The sequence below is a fragment of the Lepus europaeus genome, chromosome 5 (assembly GCF_033115175.1).
Source record: "Lepus europaeus isolate LE1 chromosome 5, mLepTim1.pri, whole genome shotgun sequence".
Classification (NCBI taxonomy): Eukaryota; Metazoa; Chordata; class Mammalia; order Lagomorpha; family Leporidae; genus Lepus; species Lepus europaeus.
The window spans coordinates 67,064,554-67,087,092 of NC_084831.1; the positions used below are offsets into that span (position 1 = coordinate 67,064,554).

Below are 22,539 nucleotides of genomic sequence, written 5' to 3' on the forward strand. Positions count from 1 at the left end.
ACTAGAAAATACTTTGAGAATTCATGAAATCCCACAGCCAAAACCATGATTCATTGCTCCAATACCAAAAGCATTTGGCAGGCTATGCTTTGGAAGCCACAACACTGTCTGCTTTCTAGGTTCTAAATGGGACCATTTGGATTCGTTGTGACATTGCCTGAGCCCAGTGCACTGGGGAGAGAGAACTAGAATTCCCTAGTCTCCTCTGACAGTGTTTTCCCTATTTTATCTTGGGCTTTGCTTAACAACACAGCTTTCTGGGTTAAGAGGTCACAGTGATTTAAGGGTCCTCCTACCTCTCCAGCACTTTACCATGAATATTCTACAAAATTTATATGAAAACCTTCGTGAAACAGCTCTGGATTTCCCAGCACCAGGCTTGCACAGACTGTCATTCAAAACTTTAATGATGGGTTTATATGAAAGTGCTTTCTCCACACTTTCCTCTGCTTCATCTTGGATGGCAATGTGGTTCTTCCTTTGAAATGGAGCACTAAAAGAGATGGTTCCTTCAAGCAAATTGCACAGTTCAGTTACTACATCAAATAAAACGCATATAGACAAAAAGCTACATACACCACCCTGAGTAATAGCGGTAATGTATAGCCAGGTTTGCCATGGCATGTGTGTGAAAACTAGGCACTCAGCCTTGGCCAAATATCAAGCACAGCAGATAAGAAAGATAACAATTTTCTGCCTATGTGAGAACTGTGTGATTTCGCCTTGCATTTCTAGTGTGCCAAAGAGAGCTTCTCAAAGTCTACACGATTTATGAATACCTTTTAAAAATTATTTATTTATATTTATTTGACAGGCAAAGAGAGAGATAATCTTCCATCTGCTGGCTCACTCCCCAGATACAACAGTTGGGACCAGGGTAAACCCTGGTACTCAATCTGGGTCTCCTTTATGTGTGACAGGGACCCCAAGTACTTGAGTCATCACATTAGCTAAAAGCTGGAATGCTCAATGGAGCTAAGACTTTAACCCAGGCACTCTGATATGAAATGTGGGCATTCCAAGTGTCCTGGCCATTGTGCCAAATGCCCACCCCTGAATTATACATGCCTTCTAAAGGATCATAAAAGGTAAGAACTGGAGGGAACTAGGGCAGGTTGTGACTTCCACGGACCCTAGGTCCCCCTGTACCTGGTTTCTTCTGTTTCTAGGGATGGGACGGTACTCCCTTCTGAAACAGCTCAGTTTCTTTTTGGAAAACAATAACCCTAATTATTCCCAGTGTCTAAGGCTCAACTTAACTCTGTGATGATGTCATCTATAGGAGCTAAAACAGACATCAAATCTCTATCAGTTCTGGATATTTAGCCTGTAACAATTCAGTATAACCACTTTTCTTCTGACATGGATTTCTGCTTCTGACTTACAAATAAGGTGGAGGAAACTTGGTCCAACACCTTGCTGGAATCCAGATATGTATTCTAGACTATGGCTTTCCCCTTCATATTTATCTTCAAAAAGAAATAAAGCAAATCTAATGTGAGGTTTATTTCCCATAGTGTATCTATGATAGCTTCTAGTAACCAGTATTTGCTTTTTAAGTACTCAAAAAACCCCTTTGTTTTAATCATTCTTTTCCAGAGCTTTGCCTAAAATGTTTAATAACCTACTGGCTTATTTGCAGCCTCTGCGTTACCTCAGCATTGGGGAGTTGAGGCTATATTTGGATATATTCTGTCTTCCAGAACTCTCCCCATTCTTGTCGCCCTTCCATAATCTTATGTACATGTTTATTTCCTTCTCAATGAATAATATTTTTGCCTAATGTCCTTAGCATGAGTGTCATTATCTCTGCATTTACTTCATCAAACATAATCTCATATTATCATTAGTTTTGAGTATCTTGGTTGTTCATTCACAGACAATATGATTATTTGCCAATAGGATAAGATTGTTCTGACAAGTCAAAACTTACATGGCATGTGCACACAGAAATAAAGATTATATATTGTGGATTTGGGTTTGAATAGGCCTAATTAGTACATAATCTACCATGAAGTTTATGCCCTTAGAACATTGATTAAGAAGCAAGAAATATTCTTAAATTTTGGTTTTATTCTCCATTCTGGATACATTGCTTATTTCCTCATGTACCTTTGTAAGAAAGTAATGCTGATGATTGCATTTATCTTTACATATACATCACAGTTAATCTGAATTCTTTACCCTAAAATTATACCTCTCAGTGCTAAAATAACATATATAAATATAATGTGGTAGTTTGAAAAAACTAACCTAAACACTATCTTATTTTTATAACAGAAAATTTCATTCCACACTCACAAAATATATACATGAAAAGCTTCCCATATAGTGTTATCTATCATTCATATATTTACCTATCTATGACATATTTCATCCTTTTAGTGTAAGAAGACTACCTAGTTGACCAGCAATATGGAAATATTGCAAAATTGAGTGGTTTGCTTACCTGCCATTAGGCCACATTTACTTTCATTGAATTCCTAGGGGCAGCTGCAACACTGGAAGTGTCTTATTTTTGCTGACCACAACTTCAGCAGAGGTCCTGCCATATCTCTAACTCTTGGCTCCTGTGGTGAAGTCTGGATGCACCTGGGTTGAAAACAACTAGTTCCATTGATAGGGATCTGGTTTCTTCTGTTTTGTTTGATCTGGGTATACTTAGCCTCCATCTGTCTGTCATCCTAGAACAGTGTCCAGAGATAGGCGGTTATCTCCTGGGAAGGAAGGTTAAGTCTCCTGGCATGAATTCCATTCAGCAACTGAACAAGCAGGGCAGTTTGGAGATGGGCTTTTATTCACAGGAAACCAGATAGCCATTTGGGTGATAAAATATTTATTCCCTATTATCTTGCTGTTGCCAAGACTACTGCATGTAACACTTTTCTTAAAAGGAGACAGAATGCTAACAGGATTACACATTTTTAATAGGAAAAATTTTATTTTGAAAAATATCTTGTGTAACATTCTATTGCTCAGAACTAGGTATGGTTTACCACTTTATGTTGATTGAAAGCATGTCATGTCTTCCTTTAAACCAATACCTTTTCTGTTTCTTCTTAGTCATTGCTTTCTTCTATGAGCCATCTTTAACTTTATAGCTTGAGGAAGTGAGGCCAAATTGTTCTTAAGGCAGCTAAGGGAACTAATCAGTACAAACTAGGGTTAGCTTTCAGAAAAAAAATTGACATCTGTACATGGATATTTTGTAATAATTTCATTGTATTTAACATATTTTAGCTATTTACAGAGTACTGGGACTCATAGTAGCTTCTAGTAATCAGTACTTTTTCTGAAGTGTGCAAGAAACCTGTGTTTTAATCATTCCTCCCTGGAATTTTGCCTGGAATGTACATTAACCCACTAGTTTAGTTTGAAAGGCTCTGTCTTATTCCTACTTTGGGAGTATAGTATCCAAAGAGCTTAAAAATAATCTCCAACCTCCAAAAATTGTTTAATGGGATTCATTAGCAAACAAACACACAGCATTATACACCAAGCAGGTTCTGATAAGCACTGTGTTGGAAGTACAAAGTAGTAGAGGGGTATGGAAGAGGAAGTGATTAATTCTGACCGGGAGTTTCTAGGAGGTCTTCAAGGAAGATGTTAACTTTGAGCCAGGTATTGAAAAATAATAAAAGGAGATAACATTTGTTGAGTGCTTACCAAATGCCAACAGCTTTAAACTTACTGGCCCTTTTCATTCTCATGATTAACCTTTTAAGCTAAGTCTTGTTGTAAATCCTGGTTTACAGTGCACAAGCAAAGCACAGAATAGTTAAATAATTTGACAAAGGTCTGCAGTAGTAAGTGATGCAGTTAGGTTCAAATTAAGGAGTCTAACACAAGAATGTTCATTTTTTATCTATTTACATTTTTAAAATTTTTATTAACATAAAGACAACAGATTTCATGTATTTCATTGGTACAATTCTAAGAGAAACATAGTTTCCTTCCTCTGGCTTTCTGTCCCTCAATCTTTCTCATTCTTTCCTTTCTTTTTTTTCTTCAATTTTTGCAAAAACATAATTTCAGTCTACTCTATAATCACACGCTTAATGCACCACTAACCATAATATTCAAAAGTAAAAAGTGGAACAACCACAATTCCACAGGAATAAGAACAAAAGCTAAAAACAACAATCAAATCACAAGGTGTCCATTTTACTCCTATATATTTTTCGTATTCTGTGTTAACTCCCACATATCAGAAAAAAACGTATGATATTTATCCTTTTGGGACTGGCTTACTTCACTTGCTCATTCTTAAGCACAACACCTTACTGTCCCCTTTCTGGATAAATGAGATGTTCACAAGCACATTCAAGCAGTGTAAGCATCTCAGTCACAAGCATGGAGAAGAGAACATTCAGGAATGTTTGGAAAATCCAAACTGTGTGACTTGAACCTGGGAAAACCAAAGTTGAAAAATTGTAGAATACACAGAACACAAGTATCATTGGCTTACAGAGGGCTTGAACCAGCACCTTGAGGAATTGCAGGAGGAAGCAAGAGAGTGTTGTATCAAGGTTTTTATTACATAAGACCTTGTAGAGGAGACAATTGAGTGACTAGAAGGAAGCACATCATTTAGGAGTCTGTTAATTAACCAAATCCTTCAAAATTGTTTGTTGTCCTCTCCTATGTGTCAGATACCATTCTGAGTGTTGAGTTTATAACAGGAAAAAAGTCTCCACCTTCATTATGTGCAAAGGATATACACAGTATATAGTATAAAAATAAGCAAGCCAATATTTAGTTTTGAAAGAGAGAAAAAGCATGATGTGATGTGATATGATAGAGGGTGACTGGGAAGAGTAGTGGCAACATTGGAATGGTAGCAAGAGAAGACGTTGTTGAGAACTGAGGCCTAAATGACAGAGGAGCCATTCATGAGTGAAGGAAGGACAAGGACTCAGCAAACTGTTCTCACTAGTCCAAGTGATCAATTTCTGTTCACAATTGATCATAATGATAGGACTAAGAGTCAAAGGGTCACATAAACAAGACTAGAGTGTGCAAATACTAACTGATAGAATAAAAAAGGGAGAGAACGATCCAACATGGGAAGTGGATACACAATAGACTCATAGAATAGCGGATGTCCTAAACAGCATTCTGGCCTCAGAATCAGCCCTTAAGGCATTTGGATTCAGCTGAAAAGCCCATGAGAGTATTTCAGGCATGGAAATCCAAGACACTCTGGCAAAAAAATAAATAAATAAATAAACCTAAATGAAAGATCTCTGCGAGTGGGATCCCAGTGGAAAGAACAGGTCATCAAAGAAGGAAGTAAGGAGGTACCTTTCTCTGAAGGGAGGAGAGAACTTCCACTTTGACTATGACCTTGTCCAAATATGATTAGAGTCAGCGAACTCAAAAGGCTTCCATAGCCTTGGCAACTCATGACAAGAGCCTAGGGTGATTACTGACGCCATAAACAAAAGTGTCAATTTGTTAAGTCAACAACAGGAGTCACTGTTCACTTACTCCTCAGGTAGGATCTCTGTCCTTAATGTGCTATACATTGAGATTTAATGCTATAACTAGTACTCAAACAGTAATTTTCACTTTGTGTTTCTGTGTGGGTGCAAACTGTTGAAATCTTTACTTAATATATACTAAACTGATCTTCTGTATATAAAGATAACTGAAAATGAATCTTGATGTGAATGGAAGGGGAGAGAGTGCGGGGGGGTGGGTGGGGGGTGGGAGGGAAGTTATGGGGGGGACCATTGTAATCCATAAGCTGTACTTTGGAAATTATATTCATTAAATAAAAGTTAAAAAAAGGAAGAAGGTATCAAGAAATCCTGGAGGAATTAGATGAATATCGTAAAAAGTCTAAGTGTCAAGTGGATGGTACCCAGAAAAGTCAAGTGTTACACAGCATCCAAACAGCCCTGCTTCACAACCAGGAGCTGGGAATGGGAAGATCCAGTTTGTGAATCAGAGGGTGGAGTTGGTGGAGAACAGGACCAGTCAGCTGTACACATAAAACTCCTTGAGGCACATCCAGAGATCAATGGTGTTAGTGGCAACAGTGACAAAGCTGACCAAGTCAAATAATGAGACAGTCACACAGGGAAAAAAACACTGGGGTCCCAGTTACAGGGCAACACTGAGAATTGGGAGAGTACATCTAATAATCATCATGATGACCACATTGCCTCAGGACCACCCAAGGAGTAGAAAGAAAAAAAAAAAAACTTCAAGGAAAAATAAATGCTCCATGGACAAATCAGAGGGGAAAGCATCCTGTCACCAAAAGGAGCCAGCATCCTGTCTATGCAATCAGGTCTGCTGTGGAGAAATGATAGGCTAAGACTATGACAAGTGCCCTTTCGAGTGGTTCCTCTTGCATGCATGAGATTCAATCATAAACCAAAGGGCAAGTAGTATTCTACCAAATCTTGAATGGAAAACCATGGACAAAGCCATGAAGAAATGCAAAAAAGAGAAGGCTTATATCATGTAGCATATGAACGTTCATTAATAGTGAGGAGAATGAAGTCAACCAGTGTGGTTGCTTTGCCACCTCCATTGAGGAGCAGGTGAACACTCAGTCTGGAATCTAATACATTTAGATGTGAATTCTAGATAAGCTGTTTACCAAAGCTGTAAAAGAAATTACTCAATTATTAAAGTCTCAGTTTTCTTATCTATAAAATGAGAGAAATGATACATTGCTAGTACAGTATGACTACATATAGATGCTTAACACAAAAGAATCAGAAATAAATATAATCTCTATCTTATAATAATTATAAGACTAACAATATCACTTGGGCTGTATTTCATTTACATTGGATCTTAGTTACTCCAATTAATTCTGAAGGCTTGCCTAACTAGTCAACTTATAACATTAAAACACCTTTACATCATATTGCCATTTCTCTGGGATCTATGCCTTATAAAAATGTTATTGCAAATTGCCACAGTATGAAGCTATGTGTTGCATTGATTTCTAGTGCTAGACAATGTTCCTCTCAAGGCCTGTCATTGGAGGAGATGAAAAGAAGTCTTCAGTACTCACCCATTGACAAATATGGTAAGTTGACAGATTCTCTAGATTTATTAAGGAAAATACTGCCAAGAAGATGATATCTATTTGTTACAAGGGATAAAACCTTGTATTTTTTAATATCTAGAAATTACAGATACTTTAAAAATATTATTTTATAAAAATGCAAACTTTGATCTTGTAAGTCCTTTATAATTCTCCATTCTCTTTTGAGCCTCATTATGTATCTATGAGTGTGCATGTGAGTGTTCATGAGTTGAGAGCACATGTATGGGTATGTGAGAGCATGTATGTGCATGTGAAGAGAAAGAACAACTTGTTTATTAAAATAATCCCATGCTTCTTGGGAGATTCCAAGCACTTTGTCACCATTTTATTGAGTCCATTGCCTTTGAACTTCATGTTACGGGTGTATAGGTAGAGAGAAAAAAAAGAAAAGGTGACTTGCAACAGTTGCATTATATGCTGGGGAAACCCTTCTCTTTAGCTAGCACCTACCGAGAAAACCTAAACCCAACTCTTCCTTCAAACAGCTGGAGAGGAAGCCAGTGGCGAACTGGTGGGATCAGTGTTATACAGGACTGCTTCAGAAAGAATGAATAAAGCTCCTGGAAATAATGAAGAAAGTTCATTGTGGGCTTCTGGGTGCCAGAGGATGGACAAATGCCTTTATCATAAGCTGCCATATGAATGTGCCAGGGCTGTGACGTCCTTTCTCCAACCTTTAAGCCTGAGAAGCTTAATGTTTAATTGGAATTTTAGCACAATGGGCCCATTTATTCATGGCAACTACTTTCGATTATATGGAGGATTGAAAAAGTGTCTGTCAGAGATCAGATTTATTATAAGAGCTGGCTTCGGGGATAATAAATTGGATGATGTGCAGTAGCTGGTTCTCTGATACAAATGCCAATAGTCCTTGGAAACCCCTGACTTTGGGATCCTCATCAGTGTACCTCATCTGCAGATTCTCATTACTTAAGGCAACAAGAATCTTTTAAGAAAGAAAGAAAAAAAATTGTTCTTGGTAGATGCAGACAAACTACAGGGATACTTTAAAGAAAGGAAAGGTTGTGCTTCTGCCTCCCACTGTAAGTCAAGAATGCAGCTTCATGCTTTTTATCATCTGCTTTACAGTGCAATTGGCCAGTCCAAGAACAGACCCTTTGGAGCGAAAACTGATCCAAGTGTCACATCATCATATATTTTTAAAAGATATAATACCATTTTCTCAAACCTATACAGATGTGAATTCACAACCACAAAAATATAGGCATCTTTTGAGATGTGTGCTTTGAGCAGAAGTCTCTTTTCATGGTGGAGTTATAAGATAAAGCATTTCTTTAACAGAAAGGTCTGTTTCTTAAAGAAGCAATGTTTCAAGAATTCCCCAGGATGGAAAAGACAAAAGTGATATAGAAATATAAACGTTGGATTTTCCTATGCTTATTTGTACCAGTAGCAGAGGAAAACACTAGGCTATTTGAATGGAGTAAAAATCCCTATAGACAAAGATGATATCTTTAATATATCCCACCAGAAACATAACATCATACAAGAAAGAATCCTTTTTTTGCCCTCTATTTCCATTTCATAAACCAATTGAGGTACAACAGCAGCATTCTGAGATGTTCTTTGCCCCCCCGCACAATGAACTAATACAGAGCATGAGTACAAAATTAAACACATAGCTGTTTGCTCTCTACTTAAGACCTGTCACTCTGAAGTAGCAAAGCATGCAGATTTGGTTTGCTGTTTTCCTAAGAACTGTGGTTGTATTTCAGCTGAGTCCTTCTTGAACTGATTGGCTACAAAAGTCCAACACGTCTATCCTTTTACTCTGGCAATAATCGCGTGGATAATAAATGCCAACCTCTATGCTCTGCTGATTTTGTTTCTAATAGTTGAAAGATAGCCCCCCCCCCCCCAATATGGGTGAGATGTATGATCATGATCAGTTTCCATTAGGAGCTCTGTGGAGCAAGAGGCACTGGAATCACAGGCCACTGAAACTGTATGTAGTACAACTAGGAGGTATATTATGGTGACAAAAAGATTACCAGTTTACTTAATCATCTATCAATGCCTAAATTGAAATCATTTATCTATGCATGGATTAAAATCATTTTTTTCAGGCTGGACAAAAGGAAATATTTTTGCTCTAAGATGTGGATCTTGTTTTAGTCCACCCAGAGTTGAGATACAGTGGTATGTATCTTGCTTCCCCTCACCCTGGCTCCCTAACCACAACCTCCCTCACATCTGCCCAGAGCCAGTCCCACAGAATGAGAGAGACGCCAGTCGGCCTCAGTATGGGCATCAGAGGCATTTCCTCTGGGGAGAGTTTATGTGGCACCTAAGAGATTTTGACAGAGACCATTCTTATGAAAATAAATATGCCTATCCAACCGTGTCTTGCTAGATATCCTAATGAAAATGTAGATGGCTAGGTTGCTTCTGGAAACTCAGCTATCAAAAGGAAGCAAAAGCAGCAATAGCCATTGATCAATGTGCCCATTTTCACAGAAGCAATGGATGGCTTCCTGCCTTAGAGCAGAAAAGCAGCTATTTCCCTGCACATGCACCTGGGTCCTCCACAACAGCGGCCTGCTTCTGAGCCACTGGGATCATTCTCTGGCCACAACCAGGGCTATTGTTGCAAAGGGCATCAAATACGGGAATTTAGACCTCAGGACTGAAGTACACTTAACACTTGGGCTACCAGCATGAAAACCCAACAGAGGCAACCTGCTGTGGAAGAGAGTCCTTTCCCTTTTCTTTCCAGCTAGCACCACCTTCCTTTCTTAGCCATCATTGGTTCAGCATTCACTATGCGCCTGACACTGCTAGTTGTCTTATGTTCATTGTCAGCCTTCTATGTAGATACAGATAGTTCTCCCACTTGCAGATAAAAGCCCTAAGACTTAGGAAGGGTAAGTTGATAAAAGTCCTAGAGCCAGCAAAGAGGGAAGCTTGTGCTTTTAACCATTATGACACATTTACCGTGCTCCTGAAACGTGCCCTTCTTTATTTCAAGCCCCAAATGCTGCCATCCAGCCATTAGGTTCCTCTAGTCTCCGCTTGCTGTTTTCACTTTAAATCTTGCTACTGCTCTGCCACTGTTCACCAGCAGCTCTTGTCCAGACCCGGTTCACAGGATCCAGGAGAGCTGTGTGCTGCACTGGATCAGGCTGGTTAAGAAACATGGGGAAATGTACAGAAGGCCACAAACTAACTACTGAACTTCTTTTCTGATGCAGGCTACGTGTCTGATCCCATGAGCCCGATGCATTTCCATTCTTCCCGGAATAGTGGCAGCTTTGAGGACAGCAGCTGACAGCATTCAGCATCTACCTAAGGAGAATTTTCCCAAAAACTGACAGCAACAATTCCAGCCACGGCAGGCTTGCTTCCAATTAGAATATTTTACCCTCTAAGGTCTCCTTAAATTGGCTTGTTTATCCTGGTCCTGCTTAAGTTCCTATCACCAGTTGGGCTTTGGATTTGTTGGTGAAGGATGAAATGAAAAAAAAAAAAAAAGTAAAAACAAACAACCCAAAAAACAAGAAAGAAAAGGAAAAAAGAAAACCAGAATGTAAATGGAGAATTGTTTTTAATTTTGTAAATGAAACAGCAAATCTATCTTATAACTTGTGGTGGGCACTTAACAGTTATTGTGTTTTCCTAGGCTGAATTAGGTAGGCTTGGGTTTGACAGCTGTGGGTTTGATTTCTTAGAATGTTTTTCATTTTCTTATCTCATTATGTTACTTTTGGTGTTCAACTCTGTGATTAAAGATTCGTTGGTGGCACAGAAAATTGATTCAGAAGTGTATTTCATTCCAACAAGACTTCTACTGAGTATACCTTCTTTCAGACCATATTGGCAAAGAGGAGTAATGACCTTCAGATCAAGAAGCTTGCAAAGAGATAGCACTTAATTATTGAGTCTCCCTTCCATGTCATAACAAGTGCTCTGTGCTCCACTTAGGCAGCCTGTGGCTGTCAGCCCCACGATGTCAGAAGTGCTGTCAGGTCAGTTATGAAGCCAGCCCACTAATGCAAACCTGCCATTTATACCGCAGTCTGGCGCAGAGCTGTGGGAGGATGTTTAAGGTGACTGCTGCCTTCCAGAAATGAGAAATCTGCCCTTCCTAGTGATTGCAACTAGCAAGACATGAATAGTCCCACCAGATAAAATAGTTTTGCCATTGCTAGACAGATTTGAAAAAGCTAGGCAGATCATGAATCATGAAAATTTAACGGTAATTACTGCTTTTGACCTCAGCAAGAGAGAGAAAACCAGCAAAGGAAGATTTGGTCTTCTGTCCTTCAAGATTTCTCAACCTTGGCACTATTGACACTTTGGACAGGATAATTCTTGGTTGTGGGGGTTGTCCAGTGCTCTATAGGAAGTTTGCTGGTCTCTACCCTCAAGATGCCAGTCACACTTTGTGTGGTAAGTTTATGTGTCAACTTCAGTGGATATGGAAGGCATAGGCATCTGGTTAAACACAATTTCTGGGTGTGTCTCTGATGGTGTTTCCAGAGGAGATGAGCAGACTGAGTGAAGTGGATGGCTCTCCCAACGTGGGTGGCATCAGACAATCTATTGAGGGCCTGAATGCAGAAAAAGATGGTGAAGGCAGGTGAGGACTTGCTCCCTCTCTGCCCAGTGGCTTAAACTGTAATAGTGATTATCTCCTGCTCTATGTGATCCTGGTTCTCAGGCCTAAAGTCCTAGTCTGAAATCTATACCATTGACTCTGCAGCTCTCAGGCCTTGAACTACACCACCAACTTTTCTGAGTCTCCAACTTGCACACATCAGCCGATGGGACTTAGCCTTCATTACTGCATGAATAGATCCCTTACAAGAAGCACACACACAAATGCACACAACCTACCCCATCCTATTGGCTCTGTTTCTCTGAAGGACTCTGACAAATATGCCCCATCATCAAGTCATGACAGTCAAAAATTATCTCATAAAATATGTCTCCAAACTATGTCTATGTATACCCTGGAGCACATAATTGTCCCATGTTGAGAACCATTGCTTTAAACACAGGGAGGACAGCTAGAGGTCTAAAGAAATATTGAACCTGCCTCTGACAGGTTTTAGTTAGGCTTACCTGCTTTCTCCTCCTTCTGAAGTAATGTGGACTCATTTACAAATGGAGTCGCTGATTGTTCCTTGGTTATCTGCAGCAAGCTCCTCACTTCTCCTCTTTCCCCCTGCTAATTAGAAATGGGTGGAGGCAATTTTATCAAGAGACCTGCAGCCCCACCTCTAAAACCCCTTAGAGCGGCTTCACATGACCTGTGGTTACAAAGTCACAAGTTCCCACATGCCAGTAGCTTGTGGATAGATCAATGTGGGTCCAGAAGTAGAAATTAAAATCTTGGTACTTCCAACTAGATTTATCCCTTTTTAGCCTCCAGTCTTTTCATTCCCCTACCCAATTATTCTGAAGTCAAAGGTACACCATCCCACCCAGGAAGTTCCCAAAGGGCTTTATAATAAGCACAACCAAGGAGCTTGAGGTGACTGCTCGGGCATAAACCCTTCTGGCAAAGACAGAGAAGGAGAAAATGCAGCTGATTAGAGAACACCTGTCTCCATAGCTCCCTCTCCACTTTTTTGCTCTGGCTACCCTAGGGAATGAGCCAGCACCTAGTCTGGGATACGTGGAGGCTTAATCCATTTATGGGTTGAGTTGCAATGAATACCTTAGAAAGCAAAAGCAAACAAAAAAAAAAAAAGAAGAAGAAGAAAGAAAGAAAGAAAGACGTGAGAGTTTTAATCACTTACAGTTCTTACAGTTATATGCAAAAGCCATAGGTTGGTATGTTCAGGACAGCAGATAGTGTTGGGGTAAACTAGGTCCCCTCTCCTCCCAGTTTCCCACTGAGAGAAGGTCATACACAGAGGGGGAACTGCTTGCTCCTAACTGCCCCTCTTTTAGGAGAGAGTTTTCTAGAACAGATTTGTCAAACTCCCTTTCTTTGTTTCTTCTAATTAGCCATCTCCTCTTTCCACACTGCATTTCCTTATGTTGCTGCTTCCCTCTGGCTCTTGTCTTGTCAAGTATCTGCAAATAATGAGACTAATGTGTCTTGATTCCTGAGAAGGGAAACCTTTTCACAGATGCCAACCTGTAGCTTGCAATCCCTTTTCATTACTGCACCCTTAATGGGGCCCAGGGATCATCTTAGAGCTCATCTCAAGATCCCTCCCACCCCCACCACTTGCTTAAAAATGTCTCACTAATTGCTCTCTTTTTATGCTGGTAAAAATGAACTTCTAAGATCATGTTTTTGCATGCTTAGCACATTTGATTTTTTTTTCACGTGCATGCAGCACTGAGCTCACTACGAAGATGTTCAATTAACTATAATTGTAAGCCAAATTACAGCAGCACCAGGAGAGAGTTATTCCAACAGAGTGATTATTTGGGTTAAATTATTTCCAAAGCTGACATTTCCCTCAGAAACAGAAAAAAAAAGTGGGTGCTTGTGATAGAAAAAAAGGCTAATGTCAAACAGTCCATCTAAAATGAAAGGTCTGATTTCTCTATTTCCTTTCTTTCTTTCTTTCTTTTTTTACTATTATAAATAATTGATTTAGTTTTGTAAGGTAAAATTTTTATACGTTGTTTTTTCTTTTCTTTTTTTAGATTTTATTTATTTATTTGAGTGGTAGAATTACAGACAGAGAGGGAGAGACAGGGAAAGGTCTTCCATCTGCTGGTTCACTTCCCAAAGGGCCACGTCGGCCAGAGCTGGGCCTATCAGAAGCCAGGAGCCAGGAGCTTCTTCTGGGTCTCCAACACAGATGCAGGGACCATCTTCCACTGCTTTCCCAGGCCATAGCAGAGAGCTGGATCGGAAGAGGAGTACCCAGAACACAAACCGGTGCCCACATGAAATTCCGGTGCTGCAGGCAGAGGCTTAGTCCACAATGCCATAGCATTGGCCCTCTGTTGCTTTTTCTTAACAATCACATATTGGCAATGGAAATTCAGAATGTGAGAGACCAAAAACATCTGATTTTGTGCAATCATGATGAATCTGACAGAATTCAAAATCTTGGTATCTTTGGATTGCTAACTCCACTTCTGATACAAATCCCTGCTGATGTACCTGGGAAATCAGTGGTGGATAGCCCAAAAGCTGGGAAACCTGTCACCCATTTGGGAAAACTGGATGGAGTTCCAGACTCCTGGCTTCTTCCTCACCTAGCCCCAGTCATTGCAGCCATCTGGGGAGTGAGACAGCAGATGGAAAAATTCTGTCACTCTGCCTTTCAAACAAATAAAATAAAATAAAATAAAAATAGCTGTGGCCCCTGGTTGTAACAGTCTTGCTAGTATATGGACATATTTCTTAGATTAAAATCCTATATACTCTATTTCCTAGATGTATGGACCTGCTGCAGTTTATGTTCCCCTAGGAATTTACTACCTATTCAGGCACATTGGTATCCATGTAAACATTTTACGAATCAGAAAACCTGACAGACTAGAAAGAAAATGACCTTTGAGGTCACTTGATACATGATTTAAAATTATATACTGGAGGCCGACACTGTGGGGTAGCAGGTAAAGGCCGCTGCCTGCAGTGCCGGCATCCCATATGGGTGCCAGTTTGAGTCCCAGCTGTTCCAGTTCCACTCCAGCTCTCTGCTATTGGCCTGGGAAAGCAGGGGAAGATGGCCCGGGTCCTTGAACCCCTGTATCCACTTGGGAGACCAGCGGGGAGGGAGGGGGTCCTGGCTTCTGGCTTTGGATTGGCACAGCTCTGGCCATTGCAGCCATGTGGGAAGTGAACCAGTGGATGGAAGACTTCTCTGTCTTCCTTTTCCTTCATGCTTTGCAGCACATATACTCTCAGTTGCAAGTATTCACTTTCTTCCCTTTCCTTTCCTCTCCTCACCTTTCCTCTCTTCTTCCCTCTTTCCCTTCTTTCTTTTGCTTGTTTCTTCCTTTTCTTTCTCTTAAGCAATAATCATTGGTTTTGGAGTCATTCAGACCTTCCATAGTAGCTGTGTGACCTTGGACAAGTCATGTAACCCTTCTGAGCTCATTTATTATCTGTAGAATGATGATAATAAAATTTATGTGTACAGTTGCTATAAGGGTTTCAAATGATACAAAGTATAGTATAGTTCCTGGCATACCACAGCAGATGTTATTGTTTGCTATTACTATTACATCATCATGCATCCAAAGAGCTATGCTAGAAAAGGAGATCATGAGAAAGCAGAGATTCCTCCCTTGTAAAATAACTGTCAGCATCCCTAAAATCTCCATTGTTTCTGTGAACACGCAGTTGCCAAAACACCTCTGAGGCACTTTGGGAGAAGATCCAGTGGGCTTTATGTAGAAAGGTTTTATTTATACTTGAGGTAAAATAAGATGAGAAATCAAACATTTTTGGCTAAATACAGGAACCAGAAAGAATTCTTCAGGCAAGGGGAATGCTAAGTGCAAAGGGAACCATATGTATTGAGCACCTACCATGTGTTTCAGATTATTTGGAATGTATTACTTAACTTTATTTTCTGTGTAGCCTAGACAAGAGGAAGATTTTTCTTTATTTTCCAAGTGGGAAATTCACATTCAGAGAGGCCAAATAAGAGTCCAAGCTAGTACACAAGGGGAATTCAAGAAGTTTATGAACATGGAATTAAAAAATATGTTTTTGGTTCAAAAAGTCCAGAGGAAAATTTGGAAAGTATCACAATAGAAGTTTCAGGAACCAGAAACACAAACCTTTACTGATTGCTATGTCTCATTAGTGTGAAGTAAAACAAAACAAAACAAATAATCATCATTGTTGTCACGGTTATAATTATGGAAGAAAGGGGACGGGATAATTTAAGGCTCAAAAAAATGCAATGTTATTTTCCAGGCAGAAACAACCAGAAATGATTGACAGAAACAAGACTCTCACTATGATAAGCAGGAACAAAAATGTTAGGAGGGCAAAGCACAGCAATTAGGGAAGCCAAGGAGTCTCACATTTCCTTTCCTCATTAGCACACTGGGTAGGGAAGCAAGAAGAGACGGTGTAGCCTTTACCAGTAGGATTCGGGTACCTATTTCCTCCTAGTTTTGTGTTGCTTGCAGTTACTCAAGCATGCAGTCTGAAGGGCTCCCCTGATCAATTCCCTCCCACATTTCAAGAGCCACAAGGGCGAAGATGAGCCATTTGACATTTTCAATCCCTTCACTGGGTAACAGCTCAAGACTCAGCCGCTACAGTACCAGACTACAGTCCAAGTCTGTCAGCTCAATTAGCACCGTATGCAAAACATGATGGAGAAGCAGAGTTCCTCTGTCTCCTTGGACAGCCTACCTTTTATGAGGCTAACTAGAAATAAAAAGAGCAGGGGTTGCACATTTCTCCTCAGGCCAGAGATCCAAGGCAGCACAGCAGCCGCCCCAGTGGCAGGGTGCTAATTAAATTAAGCTTCTTGAATTAAAGCACTGCCAAGGTGCCAGGCCTGCTGATGAGGCGATGTCTCATAAGCACCCCCCAGCCTAGCTGTATGTTTAATTAGTGAGATAAAAAGGATATTATCTCAAATATCTGTCTTTTAAGCAATGGGCTCATATACCAAAGAAAGAACATTTCACCATCTTTAAAGATTTTAGACTACTGACTTCCCTGACTTCCATCTTTTATCTCAACTACTCATCTGGAAGGGCTAAGATTGAAACAGGACCACAAACTGCATCAAAATTATCTACATGTTGATTTTCCCTTCAACTTTTTACTTATAATAACCCACGGTCTGCTTAACACCACTTCAAAAATCAGTCCACAGTGAAGGGTATCAGGTTCTTCTCGAAGGGTAATTTCTTTTCCTTCCAGGAAATCCAAGTTAGGCTGAAGAGGAAGAATCAGTGTCACTATCCAGGATAACTTGAAGTGATCAGAAGAAAAGCTGATGGGCACCAAATAGCATATGTTTATCCTATAGTAGGTATGACGCTGTAAGAGGCAGAATCACATAGAGCAGTTCCTTTTTATTTATTTATTTGAGAGGTAGAGTTACAGACAGTGAGAGGGAGAGACAGAAATGTCTTCCTTCCGTTGCTTCACTCCCCAGATGGCCGCAATGGCCGGAGCTGCGCCAATCCGAAGCCAGGAGCCAGGTGCTTCTTCCTGGTTTCCCATGTGGGTGCAGGGGCCCAAGGACTTGGGCCATCTTCCATTGCTTTCCCAGGCCACAGCAGAGAGCTGGATTGGAAGAGGAGCAGCCAGGACTAGAACTGGTGCCCATATGGAATGCCGGTGCCACAGGCAGAGGATTAACCTACTGTACCACAGCACTGGCCCCATAGAACAGTTCTTTAATGGGAGCCTGCATCAGAATTACTGGAAAGCTTATTAAAACATAGATCCCTGGACCCATGCCAGAGAGCTGCAGAATCAACAGCTCTGGAGAGGTCCTAAAAATTGTGCATTTCTAACAAGCTCCCAAAGGATTATGGTGCTGTTGGCTCTGAGCCACAGATGTGAAACACTGGCTAAGTAGCAAAGGGTATGAGTTAGAGTGAACCAGAGATAGAGTGAGGTGAATGTCTTGCTCCTTACCCCAACCCTTAGCGCTGTGCGGCCTCTGTGACCATGGGCAAATGTATCTGTCTCTCTGATCCTCAGTTCTTCACTTGTAAAATGGAGATAATGATTCTTACCTCATGGAGATGATTAAGTGAAATAATTCAGGAAAAGCACTTACCATGGTGCCAGGCACCTGGTAAACGTTGGCCATGCTTAATGTAACATGACTGAAAGAGAACTAAGCTAGGGACCAAAGGCTAATCATGTATTTCCTGGATGCTAATGAAAGCATTATGGCTTGAGAAAATTCAAATGTTTGTAAGAACCCCAAACTAGGGTCCTGTCATCGAGGGTACATAACACAAAAGAACGTCAGAAGCACAATTTTATCTGGAAACGATTAAAACCAGATTTGCAATGCTGTTAAATTAATAACTAATGTCTCTAAGAAATGTGTTTTAGACATCTCTGAGTGTCACCTTAGATCTTGGCATCACCAAGTCTTTGCCCTTGGTCACTGAGATATCCACCATAACCATAACCAACTTCATGTGAACAAACTCTGGCCACACCTCACCTTATGGCAGGCCAGGTCCCTGTTGTCTCTCTCATTGGACCTGCTGTCTTGACAATAAGGACAGGTGTCCCAGGTCACCTATGCCGCTGGAATTCAAGCGGGCAGGTAACACTTATGGGCCTATGGAGTAAACCTTTGACTACTGGAGAGCAAAGCTAGGGAATAAATTCTCCCTTCTCCACAGAACCCCATTACCCTGAAGCTCAGTCATTCTCAACACCTAAGAAAGACAGCTGTGAGACTGACAACAACTTGCCCTGGATCACAGATAGCATCCATCTCAATGACACTGGAGAATTTGCTCCCTCTCACTCTCTTTGTCACATCTATCTCCTCATCCAAGCTTCCATGGGATTGCACTCCCTAAAGTAGTGGTATTGGAGCTTTTATGTTAGGCTCTGCTTTCTGGTGAGGCCAAGTCAAACTAGAACAGTTGGGATGCAAATGGACTGTATTTTGACCACCAAATTCTTTCCTTAGTAAGGAGTGATTTGGGGAATAAAGGAATAAGTGAACAACACTCCACTGAGAACAAAGATGAATTAAATGGGCTTAGTAGACAGGTGGGCTGAGATTGTAATCACAGCCGTGTTTCTGTTGCCCCTTCTGCTTCTCCCTTTGTCTCTGTTTTCAGTTTCACAGGCTCTGACATGTGGCATGTGGTTCTCAGCACTGCTAAGCATGATCTTACCCTTTGCAAGAACCTCAATCACAAGCAAGACACGGGCATGTGACTATGCCGTCTTCGCTCTAGATTTCTGTAAACTGGCTCATTCCCTCTCTCCTTTTGTTATAGCTCTCATCCTACTTGTTAGGAACTTTATTACTGCATTAGAATTTAACATACAGCCCTCACATCTGTCATTGTTGGTGTTCTTTTCCCTCTCAAGTCGCTTGTTCAATCTGTCTCGGCAAAATGGAAAGGACCTTTTACCTGCTATGCAGGAAGTTTTGTCATTTGTATGAAAAACACTAGCTTCCTGGCATGGAGGGCAACTCACTAAACACACGCCTTTTTTTAAGATTTATTTATTTATTTGAAAGGCAGAGGCAGAGAGAGAGAGAACAGAGAGGGAGAGAGAGTTTTCCATCTGCTGGCTCACTCCCCAGATGGCCACAATCAGCTGCGCCTATGTAAAGCCAGGAGCTTCTTCTGGGTCTTCCATGTAGGTGCAGGGGTCCAAGGACTTGGGCCATCTTCCCAGGCCATAGCAGAGAGCTGGATTGGAAGAGGAGCAGCCGGGACTTGAATCAGCGCCCATACGGGGTGGCACTGCAGGTGGAGGCTTTACCTGCTATGCCACAGTGTGGGCCCCACAAATTCTTGTCTATAGTGTTTCTTATAACCTAATTTTAAGCATCATTTACTCCCTTGGAAGGCTAATGAAGAAAATGTTCTTTTGTCACTTTTGCTTATAACCCCTTACTGCTTACTAAACTTGGGCTTCCTGCATGTTTTAATACCAGTCCTAGAAGAAAAAGGAAACAGATGCTGGCATTGCAGCACAGCAAGTTAAGCCTGCCTGAGATGCTGGCATCCCATATAAGTGTCAGTTCAACTCCCAGCTGCTCCACTTCTGATCCAGCTCCCTGCTAATGCACCTGGAAATGTAGCAGATTACCCAAGTTCTTGGACACCTGCCACCCATGTGAGAGGCCAGAATGAAGCTCTTGACTCCTGGCTTCACCATATGGGAAAGAAACCAGCAGGTGGAAAATCTCTCCCTCTTTCTCTGTAACTCTGCCTTTTAAGATAATAAATAAACACAAAAGAATCAAACACTCTAATTCGACTCTAGTAGAGCCTCATATGGCACGTTATAGTTTCTCCTTAGTTAACAGTAATTGTCTGCCAATCCTTCAAGCTATAGTTCTGCAAAAAGAGAACAAGGAAGACAGGAAAGAAAGCAAGCAGGAACACAAGGTTACTACACTGCAAAGGCACCAAGTTAAAGGTAAATACTAGGATGAGAAGTAAGGAAGGAGAGGTACAAGATTGTTAGTCTGCCACTTTGCAGAACTCCAAATGTCCAAACATACATGTATTCATTCAAAACATTCCATCTCTTGGGATACAAGGTCAATGAATTCTTTGGGCAAGTTCAGCTGGTCAAATCTATGCAAAGCCAGCACATTTCTTAAAATTCTAGTAATTAAAATAATTGGCTAGCTAAGAAAAGTCTGTCTCAGTTAATTGGTCTCCACTGAAGAAACATTAAGCTTTAGGGAAAATGCATGTTTAATAGAAGTAATAAGTTATTAATACAAATGGAAATTCTGCAAAGTGTAAAATAGTGAGTGGTAGAAACTGTTCAAGTTGCTTGCTGAAGCTAAATTAGTTTGTTACATTCCCCCACCCTATCCATTAAGTTGTTAATTGATTTAAAATATTAATAAAGCTCAAGAATCAGAGACATGCCTTTTTTGCAAGTATTTGCAATTTTTCTGTCAAATGTTACTAGTATATAAAAATGATTATACACAATATAAACATACATTGCAATTAATCAAAGCCAATGCCACATTACACAACAAACAGGAATGTGTACAATTGTTATTATCCCTGTTAAAACTCAGGTCCGTCTTTATCCCCTTATAATTTCAAATGATCTGTCTTAAAATCACACTTCCTGTTATTTTCGTAGACACCATGGAGTTCATTTTTCCTGTGGTGCTAATTGATGGTATTTGCTTATAAAGCATAGCATTCGTAACTATCAAAATAACATTCTTCATTTAAAAGGGGCTGTTAGTTGTGTTTCCAAGGAGAAGATGACTAGTTTTCTCTACACACATACAGCTGCCTGTCACCCTGCAGGGTCACTCAGGGGTTTCACAGCACAGTGCATGGCAGGCAAATGAATGCATCTTATCTCTAGTTAAGTCTTTGGTCCAAGTGCCTTCAGAGAACCAGAACTAAACATGTGCTATAAGCTCCCTTTCCTGCAGTCTTCAGGCCTGGTCTGAGACAGGTGCAACTTTTTCCTTCACATCCCTTTTCCTCTAGGCTTTATCCGAATTTCCAATCTGATTTTTTTAAGGTTTTATTTTAGATAATAATAAAATTCAAAGGAATTTGCCAAATAATATAGAGAAGTCTTGGTGTTTGTCTACCAGTTTGCCCCAATGGGACATGTAGTATAACTTTAGTATACTATCAACACCAGGAAATCATTGTGGGCCTATGCTGTGGTTCGAATGTATGTGTCCCTCCAAAATTCTTATGTTGGAACAAAACCCCTATGGTGATAGTATCCAGAGGTGAATCCATGAGGGCTCCACCTTCACAGATGGGGTTAATACCATCACAAAAGAAGGTTCACAGAGCTGTCTCCCCTCTTCTGTTGCTTCTGCCATGTGAAGTGCTATAAGGTGCTATAAGGAAGAGGCCTTCACCAGCCCCTGAACCTGCCAGCACCTTGGTCCTGGACTTCCCAGCCTCCATAACTGTGAGGAATAAATTTTTGTTGCTTATAAATTAGTGAGTCTCAGGTATTTTGTTAAAGCAACACAAACGGACTGTAGCTCAGTCCCCTTTTCAACGAGGCCTGATATTCAGTCTCTCAGCATAAGCTGCAGCAGACACATTACAACAGAGTAAAAAAAAATGAAAAATGAGGTACACAGAAGATAGAATGCTTTATTCCTTGGTTCTGTACTCTAAAGTGGCATACAACCTTCTTGTTTCCTTGACCCATATATGAACTCTTCCTTGGAGTTGAAATAAAGGGAGAAATACCACTAACAAGAGCATTACAATTTTAAATGCCACTAAAAAGAGTATTACAAAGTTAAATGCCAATAACAAGAGCGCTACAATTTTAAAATCTCTGCACAACCATTTTAAGACAATTGTGTTAAACCATCACTTAAGAAGCTTCAGTTGTGAAAAAATGTAGTTCCAATTGCTAGTATTTTCATAGTTAATCCAACTTTATTCTTGGAAATTTGTATCTATATGTTTTTCTCTATGAATACTTGAAAATACATATGAGTATTCACTTTCCAATTAAATGATATAATTATTATAAAGAATATATTTTTAAAATTCCTTTGATAATATAGGGACTCAATATTTTGAAGGGTCTTCTCATTATAATACAAACAGATACTGCATAAAATGTAAAATATCTCTCTTATTGCTGAACTTGCAGGAAATAAGGAAACTGTTTACCAAAACACATGAACAGAAACCAGCAGTGATCTGGATAAGCACAGGGAGAGATCAGGGTCACCCAGAGGACAATGGAATGTTAGTACTGGAATTAGAAATGAAGCTTTGAGCTGACAAGAGGGAAGCAAAGGTTCATGAAAGATTGGTACATTTGGAGCTGGTATTGTGGCTGCAGCAGGTTGAGCCACCAC

General features: G+C 40.3%; 1 protein-coding gene across 3 annotated transcripts in view; it reads left to right on the forward strand.

Annotated features, from left to right (window-relative positions):
* Positions 1–10,826, forward strand: part of TNNI3K (TNNI3 interacting kinase) — a 368,374-nt gene extending 357,548 nt beyond the window's left edge. For 2 of the 3 annotated variants that reach the window (XM_062191544.1, XM_062191546.1), the window contains 2 exons: positions 6,972–7,051; positions 10,285–10,826. In XM_062191544.1, coding sequence (XP_062047528.1) covers positions 6,972–7,051; positions 10,285–10,361 — 157 coding nt within the window. In that variant the 3' untranslated portion in view covers positions 10,362–10,826. The remainder of the gene's footprint in view (positions 1–6,971; positions 7,052–10,284) is intronic. The other variant, XM_062191547.1, reaches the window with a different exon arrangement.
* Positions 10,827–22,539: the final 11,713 nt, after the last annotated feature.